General features: G+C 63.9%; 1 protein-coding gene across 1 annotated transcript in view; it reads left to right on the top strand.

Moving 5' to 3' along the window:
* Window positions 1-402: 402 nt before the first annotated feature.
* The window catches only part of LOC115281698 (regulatory-associated protein of mTOR-like), a 13,666-nt gene continuing 4,804 nt past the window's right edge, over window positions 403-9,264 (top strand). Inside the window, exons 1-4 of the mRNA XM_029927119.1 lie at window positions 403-425; window positions 1,256-1,356; window positions 1,928-2,072; window positions 7,756-7,831. Of these exons, the coding sequence (XP_029782979.1) occupies window positions 403-425; window positions 1,256-1,356; window positions 1,928-2,072; window positions 7,756-7,831 (345 nt within the window). The remainder of the gene's footprint in view (window positions 426-1,255; window positions 1,357-1,927; window positions 2,073-7,755; window positions 7,832-9,264) is intronic.

Below are 9,264 nucleotides of genomic sequence, written 5' to 3'. Positions count from 1 at the left end.
GCCCCATCCTCACCCGGCTGCTGGGGGGGGCGGTCTGGAGGTGCCCCATCCTCACCCGGCTGCTGGGGGGGGGGTCCTGGAGGCTCCCCATCCTCACCCGGCTGCTGGGGGGGGTCTGGAGGCTCCCCATCCTCACCCGGCTGCTGGGGGGCGGTCTGGAGGTGCCCCATCCTCACCCGGCTGCTGGAGGGGGCGGTCTGGAGGTGCCCCATCCTCACCCGGCTGCTGGGGGGGGCGGTCTGGAGGTGCCCCATCCTCGCCCGGCTGCTGGGGGGTGGGGAGCTCTGGCGCAGCTTCTTGAGGGGTGGGGGGCTTTGCTGCATTTTGCAGACCCTGGCCTCCTTCCGGAGGGTGGGGTGCAGAGAGGACAGGCCCTGCAGGATGAGAGAGTGAGGCGTCCGGATGTCCTTGTGCCTGGTGCTGAGGTCAGCCGCTTCGCAGGGAATTCAGGCAAAGTCGGTGCCGTCGGATGGGTTCCTGTGATGGGAAGTATTAATCTGTAAATCTCACAAAGAGCAGAATCACACTTCAGTCTCTGAGCCAAATTACTGTGAACATTGTCCTTCCGGAAGGAAAAGAGAGTCTCCTGTCAGATCCAGTTAACCCCGCAGCGCGGGGGGCTCTGGTGACTCGGTCTCCCTGCGGAGTCAGCTCGGCACGCTCCCTCACCTCCTCCCGACCAGCCTATATCACCTCTGCCGGCCACGTGACCCCCTCGACCCCCCTCCTGCGCCCCACCCCCGTGGGGTTTAACGCCTGTACTTGCTTATTGTCTTGTCTGTCGCGCCCCCCGCCCTGTGAGCCCCTCGAGAGCAGGGCCTTCATGGGACCAGTGACCGCTCCATCCCAGCGCGGACCAGCCCTGGGCCCCAGAGCAGGTGCTTAGATGTGACAGGCGAACGGAAGGGGCGTGGCCCTCGGAAGACCAGCTCCCTTCCCCAGCTCTCAGTCTGAGAGTGCACGTCCACGGCCTGTCACCACAGGGCCAGGAGTCATAGAAGGGAGGGGTGGGCCCTTTGGGGGCAGGAGATCGGCCATGGAAACCATGAGAGTGATGTGTGTGGCCGCCGGGTCTGGTGCACGCATCGGGGCACCGCAAGGGGCTGCTCCGTGCAGCTGTGGAGGGAGGGTGGTGAAGACAGAGGCTGGATGTGCAAGGTTGTGTCCCCCCCCCTCCCCGCACCTCCTACCTGCACCCCTCCGGGCGCCGGGGCTCTCTGGGCACCCACTAATGAAAGCACGCCGTGTCTCCTAGGATCCCGGGCCGGCTGAATGACCGGAGGACCCCCCTGGGAGAACTGAACTGGATCTTCACGGCCATCACGGACACTATCGCGTGGAACGTCCTCCCTCGGGGTGAGGCAGCGGGGGCGGGGCCGGGGGCGGGGCCAGTTAGCGGGGAGGGGGGGGTGCGGGGGGGCGGGGGGAGTGGGCTGCGGCCTGGCAGCTGGGAGATACGGGCCCGCGGAATAAGGGAAGCAAAATGGAAGCAATGAGTCCTTGTTGGGGAGGAAAGCGGGGGGGGGGGGGGGGGGGGGGGGGGGGGGGGGGGGGCAAGAAGGAGGTGGTGAGAGTCTCTGGAAGCCTCCGCGAGCCACGGTGCATCAGGCACCAGGAAGGATGGCGGGCAGCGTGCTCCACGTTGAGCGCTCGCCCCGACGTTACTGTGTCATCTTCCAGGCAGACTCGGGGCCCCCCTTTCTCATGAAAGTTGCTGTGGTCCCTGGTACTTGTCTGTGTTTATTGCTGACTCGCTGGGGTTGGTGTTTGTATCCGTGTGAGTGTGCGTGCATGCTGCCAGTGGAAAATGTGCGCATCAGCCCCGGCTTGCTTGTAAAAAATTCCGTAGAAGTTAATTTGCATATTTGGCTTTAAATGCTGGACATGAGCCGCTCAAGGTGCCTTTTTATGTTTTATCTGCCCTCAGATCTCTTCCAGAAGCTCTTCAGACAGGACCTGTTGGTGGCTAGTCTGTTTCGAAATTTTCTACTGGCAGAAAGGATCATGAGGTCCTATAACTGCACCCCCGTCAGCAGCCCACGCCTGCCCCCCACGTACATGCACGCGATGTGGTGAGTGTCCCGCCGGCGGGCAGGGTGACGTCCTCGCAGGGGCTTGGTGGCTCAGCATTTCCGCAGGGGGACAGGTTGGATGGGACTACAGGAGGCAGAATGGGAAGCCGTGCCCCGAACCCGGAGCCCCGGGCGGTCCGGGTGCTGCTAACAGGGTGTAAGCTCCTTCCTCCAGCTCTGGGCCAGTAGGAAGCGCGGGCCCCTTCCGAGGCGCCGGCGCCTCCCGCGGCCTACGATCTGGGAACTCAGGGCGGGAGAGGGTCGCACACGCACTTCTGGCCCCGGGGAGACCCGTATCGAGCAAAGAGAGTGCCGGCTGGGCTTAGGATGCGGGACCCACGCTGCTGCAGGGACCGAAGCTGTGGGATTCGTGGCCATCACTTCACACAAGCCCACGCATGCGTGTCCAGTCACACAGCCGCGCCTGCTCACAGCGCACATGAGTGGGGCCGTCCCGACGGTGGCTTCCGGCCGGCAGGACTCGGGGCCGGGGCGGCGGCAGGGGCGTCTGAGGCAAAGCGGTCACCAAACTAGGTTGTTGTTTTTTTAATTTTTTAATGCTTTTTATTTATTTTTGAGAGACTGAGAGTGCGAGCAAGGGAGGGTCAGAGAGAGAGGAAGACACAGAATATGGAGCAGGCCCCAGGCTCTGAGCTAGCTGTCAGCACAGAGCCCGACGCGGGGCTCGAACCCACGAACCAGGAGATCATGACCTGAGCTGAAGCTGGACGCTTAATCGACTGAGCACCCAGGCGCCCCAAACCAGATTTTTCAAAAACACATATCATGAAAAAGGGGAAGACACTGCATGAGGCCAGTGCCATGTCTGGTCTTGGAAGGAAAACTGGCGAAGCCACAGGAAACGGGCCTCACACCAGCTGCGCCGAGCGGAGGGCTCCTGGGCGCCGGTGCTGCCGACCGAGCAGACTGCTCAGGGCGTGAGGCCCCGCCTGTCAGAGAGGCGGCCTGCATCCTGCTGACACCCCGACATGGCGCCCCGAGAGCATTCTCCAGTTAACATGCGCCTCGCTGGCTGCAGAAGTGCCTCCCGCGAGGTAGCTCAACCGCACGGAGCGAAAGCCATGTGGTGCGGGAGAAGGTGGCAGAGCCGGGCCGGAGCGGGGCGCAGGTGGAACAGAGGGGCCGGAGCGGGGCGCAGGTGGAACAGAGGGGCCGGAGCGGGGTGCCCCGGGAAGGAAGCAGGTGCAGACGGCCTCCCTCCCCTTGTCTTCCCGACTCCCTCCCCGGGATCGGCCTCCTAGGACGATTCTGAACTCTGGAGTTTGTAAGAACAGATACGGCCCAAAACCCAGACGTGACGGCAGCACCACGTGACCCCGCCACCACGGTTAAGGACACCTGTCCTCGCCGGGGCCAAGGGCCAGGCACGTGGCCGTCTCTCCCGCACAGTCAGCTCCCCTGAGTCTCATGCAGCAGATCTGCGTTCCTCACAGAAACATGCGCAGCACAGTGGCCCATGGGCCAGGTGAACGTGGGGAGAGCCTCCCGGGACCGGAGGCCGGGGGAGCGGCCGGCAGCCATACGTCTGCTGAGACTCTGCGAGACCCCCAGGTCCACGGCTGCCCTGGGGGGCGAAGCAGGGAGCTCCGTGCTGTGGTGCCTCCCGGACTCGTTTAGTGGTAAATAGACCCCCCCACACACCCAAATTGGGAGTGGTCACAGTGTTTTTACGTTTATTTAGTGAGAGCACACGTGTGCATGTGCGGGGCAGCAGCAGAGAGAGAAAAGGGGAGGGAATGCCAAGCAGGCTCTGCACTGTCAGCACAGAGCCCGACGCGGGGCTCAAACTCACGAAACCAGGAGATGGAGACCTAAGCCGAGGTTGGGCACTTAACTGAGCCCTCCAGGCGCCCCGTGATCACAGGTTTTAAATGCTGGTCACAGATCCCTTGTCAGAAGCGACCAAAGTCCTGGTCCCCTTGCGTGGACTAGCTTCCGTGGCCGGCTGGAAGAGCCGCACGGACAGTCCTTGCTTCCGGGGCAGCGTCTGCAGCGGCACGGCTTGGCCCCACGCACACCCGCCCGCACACTAAGCCGGCGCAGGGGCGGGAAGAGAGCGTGAGGGTCATGCCTGTGGGTTTCCCCGCCCTCCCAGGCTTTAGAGACGTGTTTGTTTGCGCTTGCGTTTTCCAGAGCCTGGAGACCACTCCTGCCTTGGCTCCGGTTCCTGGGTTTGCTAAGGCGGTTCCTAAGTGCACGCGCACGGAGGGGCAGCGGCGCTTCCCGGAGGGACCGGGGGCTGCAGTAGGCCTGGGGGGGGGGAGAGCACCTAGAGACAGGGATACCGTCTCTCTCCAGAATCGTTCGGGGTTGTTCCAGGCCAAGTCAGAGGACAGGAATGCTGGGTGTGAGCACCAGGCCAGGCACCCGTGGGGCCCGCAGCCGCACCCCTGCCGGCCAGCCGACTCGGCTGCAGTGGGCGGCGGCCGTGAAGCACAGGGCAGTTGGTGACGCAGAATCCTCCGGCTTCACGAGGGAGAGCCTGTTGCTCGTTCCGAGTAGCCTGAGTGTGGGCCATGGGGACCCCAGGGGCACAGCTCGTTTCTGCTCTCGCCTGGCATCTGTGTTTAATGCGCCGCATGGGGGGCGGGCTGGGAACGCGCAGGTCCCGGGTGGCCAGCGGGCCGCTCGCCCCTATCCGTGCAAGAGGCGGGAGAGCAGCCCTGAGGGACTAGGCTGTGGCATCGGGGGCAAAGAGGGGACAACGTGAGGCCCAGAGGCCAAGGCGACCGTGCTCCGCTGTGCTCTGGTTCTGGCCACAGAGCTGGTGACGAGCCGAGCTAGAGCAGTGCCCCCTCCCTCCCTCCTCGTCAGTGGGCCAGAGCTGGCACGGCCCCAGGGAGCACACAGCCGAGGCTTTCAGAGAGAGCGTCTGGGATAAATGACTGCCGTCTAGTTCCTACGGGCCTTGGGTGGTGACGGAGAGCTTGAGTTTTGAGCAGGGGAAGCAGGGAACAAAGCCCGACAGAAACCGAGGTTAAAGCACAAAGCCGCCTCCGTTCGCACTTGGCTTCAGGCGGGGCGCGAATGACGAGGCGCCGGTTCCGTCTTTGGTGTGGGCCCCGGGGACGCATCCTGCTGGTCTTGGAGCCGCGCCTCTCTCCCGCTAGTGGCCGGTGCTCTCGTCCATGGAGGGCGCCTGGCCCGCCGAGCGGTCGCTGCAGGTGGAGGCGGCGCTTGGACTGCTCTCCCGCCGCCCACGCCCTGGGCGGCTGCCATCAGAGGCCCGGTTCCTGAAAACCCGAGCGCCTGCCCGCGCGGCACGTGTTCCCGGGCGGTGACTCACCACCGCGCTGCCTCTGCTCCGCCGCGGGATCCGATCGGCTGGCCAGGCTGGCGCGGCGCCCCCTCCCACCGCGGCGGGCCGCTTCGCGAGCTGTGGGAAGTGCGAACGCAGACACCTCCCAGGGTGGCACCTGCCTGGGCTCCGGAGCCCGGCGGCCCGTCGCCACGGCCTTAGACGTCCCAGGCCCCCCGTCCCCACTCTCCCTGAGCGAGGATCCAAATTAAGACACCAAGTTCATGTTGATCTTACCCGAGAAGACGCAGCCGGTGTCCCCCAGCTGATGAGACGCTCGCAGAGAGCACCCGGGCCGGTGCCCAGGCCGACCCCTCCTCCTGTCAGCACCGCAGCCAGAGGCCCGGAGAGGACCACCGCCTGCCACAGCTGCACACATGCCATCGTCCTCCACGCCGAGTCCCTCTCCTCGTCCCGCAGATGGCCCGGCCCCTCCGCCCACGGCCCTGAGCCCTTCCCTGCCTCACTCCAGGGCTCCCTGTCACATCCGAAGCCCCCCGGCCCCAGGCTGCGGGAGGACCGGTCCCCGCAGGAGGGGCCGGGCCAGCAGTGACCACGGGGAGCACACTCTCAGGACTGTCACCCTCTGGCCCTGGTGCGGCCCCCTGGGGCATTCACTCTCTAGAGGAACTGAGTGGGCGCCTCGGGACCACATGGCAGCCCGTCTGGGGGGGGCCTGGTCCCCCTGACACCCCCGCCACACCCTCACCTGCCCCCAGCACTTGCTTCCAACTCCTCAGGTTCAAAGTTTTTATTAGATTAAATTCAAGGAATTTTGATAGAGCTTAATTGCAGTAATCGACTTTGTTTCTGCCTCACAAAGAGTAAATACCTCCCTCAACGCTGCGGAAGAACGTTCCGCTGGCAGCCTGGCCACTTACTGAGCATATGGGGACTATTTATTGCTGGTTCTTGGAGGCACGTTTGATTATGTGCTGATTGCCTCTTAATTAGATCGGTGGGGGAAGGGCGTGCTTGCCCGCGGGCCGGTCTGGGGAAACTGGAATGTATCCCGTGTATTTGAATCATGACACAGGGCCCTCCGGGCTGTTGTTTGTCTTACGTGTTTCCTGTGTTTCTGGTTGTTTACATGTTTCATTCGCGATGTGGTCCCCCCTGGGGACGTGGAGAAACGGTGTCCCCTTCCCCACGGTCACTCGGGCTGTTAGTCTGACAAACAGCAGGTGCATCCCTGCCTCTCGGGAGCTGCCCGGGGACGAGAGGTGGCCATGCAGGAAGCAGAGCGCAGGCCGGCCCCCGCTTCGTCTCCACAGGAAAGGGAAGGGCGAGCAGGGGCGGAGGGACCTTGTGTCCACGGCAGCCACGCGTCCCGTCTGTGGCCATAAAACGAGGTGATCGTCTGGGTCAGTTTAGCACTAACGCTGAGTGCCGTGAGCGGCCCAGGGTCCTCGGCGCGCCTGCTACCGAGGGTCTCCCGAGGACCCCGCAGGCATGGCTGCTGCCCCAGACAGCCGGGGCACCGACACTCGGGAGGTGAGCCACGCACGCCAGCCAGGCCGTCAGGGGCATCCTGGCCGCTTCCTGCGTGTTTGGAGCCAGGTCCCGATGCTGAGAGAAACCGGTGGGGAGGTGGCCAAGGTCACACATCAGAGTGACCTGTTGTCCTCCCAAAAAAGGGCACAGACACCTCATCATGAGTGGCTCCTGTCGGGCACAGGCCCAGACAGCTGATGGCGGGGGCCGGTCCTGATTCGAGGCAGGCTGGGGGGCCGCTCAGGATGGGGGGGTCCCCAGACAGAGCCGCCTTCTGGCCCCACGCTGGCCGTTTCTGATGAGGCTCTGTGGCGCATCTGTAGGCAACATGCCAGTCCCGCTACCACGTGTCACAGCTGCGGCAGGGGCTCGGGCACGGGCACAGGCAGGGGCAGGCGCTGGGGCAGGGAGGGGCAGGGGCGGGGGCAGGGAGGGGCAGGAGCTGGGGCAGGGGCGGGGGCAGGGAGGGAGACGCCCTTTATTCCTTCTGGGCTCCTTTTCCATTTAAATTCAGAGAAGCAACGCTAACAAACAAGATGGCTTTGGTGTGCCGCCAGGCGCCTTCTCCTCCTCCCATGGACAGGGTCCCCTCCGCCCACTGCCGCCAGGCGCCTTCCCCTCCTCCCGTGGTCGGGGTCCTCTCCGCCCACCGCCGCCTGGCACCTTCCCCCTCCTCCTGTGATGGGGTCCTCTCCGCCCACTGCCGCCAGGCGCCTTCCCCCTCCTCCCATCGACGGGATCCCCTCTGCCCACCGCCGCCTGGCACCTTCCCCCTCCTCCTGTGATGGGGTCCCCTCTGCCCACCGCCAGAGCCCCTCCCGGAGGGGCCATCAGTAAGGCTCTGCGGGTGTCCCTGTGTCCTCTCCGCAGGCAAGCCTGGGACCTGGCCGTGGACATCTGTCTCTCGCAGCTGCCCACCATCATCGAGGAAGGCACTGCGTTTCGGGTGAGTCCGCGGGGCATCCGTGTGGGGTGCTGGGGGCCCGGGAAACGGAGCAATCAGTTCGGAAGATCACATCACCCGGGGTCGGGGACTTTGAGATGGCAAAGCCCTCGAGAAACATCTTCCCCTAAACCGCGGCTCCTGGTGCGCCCCCAGAGCCATGACCCATGCTCCGCTCTTTACCTGGCATGGATTTCCCGAGACTCCTGACCGGACCCTGTGAGGTGTGAGGCTCGGCCCTGAGGGCATAGCTGGTCCCCAGGCCGCCCAGGGGCCTAGTCACCGGGGGTCCCACAGCCCCTCCCCACCAGCCCCTCTCGCTTCCGCTGCTGCTCCGCCTTCCGTTTTCTCAGGGTCCGTCGAGTGCTCACTGGGCACCAGGCGTGAACGCACCTGCAGACGCAGCCCGCCCCTCAACGACCCTGGGAAAGGACGGGGGCACGCCAGCTAGGCCCAGGCGGAGGGTGTGGGGAGCGTGTGTGCCCTCTGAGCCCCACGAGACAGGCGGGTTTTCAGGTCTGGAAGAGCCGGGCAGCAGGGGCAGTGGGCGGCTCCAGGCCACCTGAGACCCAGGCAGGGCGCAGGGCTGGCCCCCAGCCTTCTGTGCCCACACCGCCGTCTCCAGCCCAGCCGGAGACTATGGTGGGCCAGCCCCTCCCCTGTGCCCCAGGGGAATCGGTGTGGAATCCAACTGAAGGGGCTCAGGAGGACTGAAGGAGTTCACACAGGCTGAGTGCTCAGGTCGAGCATGGGAGAGGGTGTGCGTGTGAGTGTGCGTGCACATGTGGTTCAATGTGGGGGTGCACGTGTGTGTGGACATCTATAGGGGGTATGAGCACTGGGGATACACATGTATGCATGTCTGTAGGGGCGTGTGAGTGCACATGTGGGCACGTGCATCTGTGTAGATATGCACGTGTGTATGTGTGCATCTGTGTAGAGTGTATTCGTGTGTGTGTGTATCTGTGTGGGGCTCCGTGTACCTCTGTGCACATGTACAAGTGGATCTCTGGTGTGTCTGTGCAAGTATGTGAATGTGTGGAGCATGAGTGCACGTGTGTGCATGTGTGTTATCTGTGGGAGTAGGCTTATGTACACGTGGGGGGTGCGTGTACGTTTGCGTGTCTATGTGCAATGCATGTCCATGCACATGTGTGCATATCTGTGTGCCTCTGTATACACGCGTGCAGTGTGCATATCTGTGGTACATGACTAATGTGCATGTACATGTGTGTATATCTGTGGGTGTGTGTACACGTGTGTAGTTGGGGTGTGGCAGGTGCGTGTATATCTGTAGGGTGTGGCTCCGCGGGGGGGTGTGGGGGAAGTGTATATGTGTGTGTGCTTGTGTGCGCGTGTGTGTACATGTGGTTACATGATCACCTCTCTGTGTGTCTAGGTGCATGTGTGTACATAAGTGCATGCCTGTGTGGACA

This window comes from Suricata suricatta, chromosome 17, assembly GCF_006229205.1.
Source record: "Suricata suricatta isolate VVHF042 chromosome 17, meerkat_22Aug2017_6uvM2_HiC, whole genome shotgun sequence".
Taxonomy (NCBI): domain Eukaryota; kingdom Metazoa; phylum Chordata; class Mammalia; order Carnivora; family Herpestidae; genus Suricata; species Suricata suricatta.
This window is presented reverse-complemented; position numbering and strand designations above follow the sequence as displayed.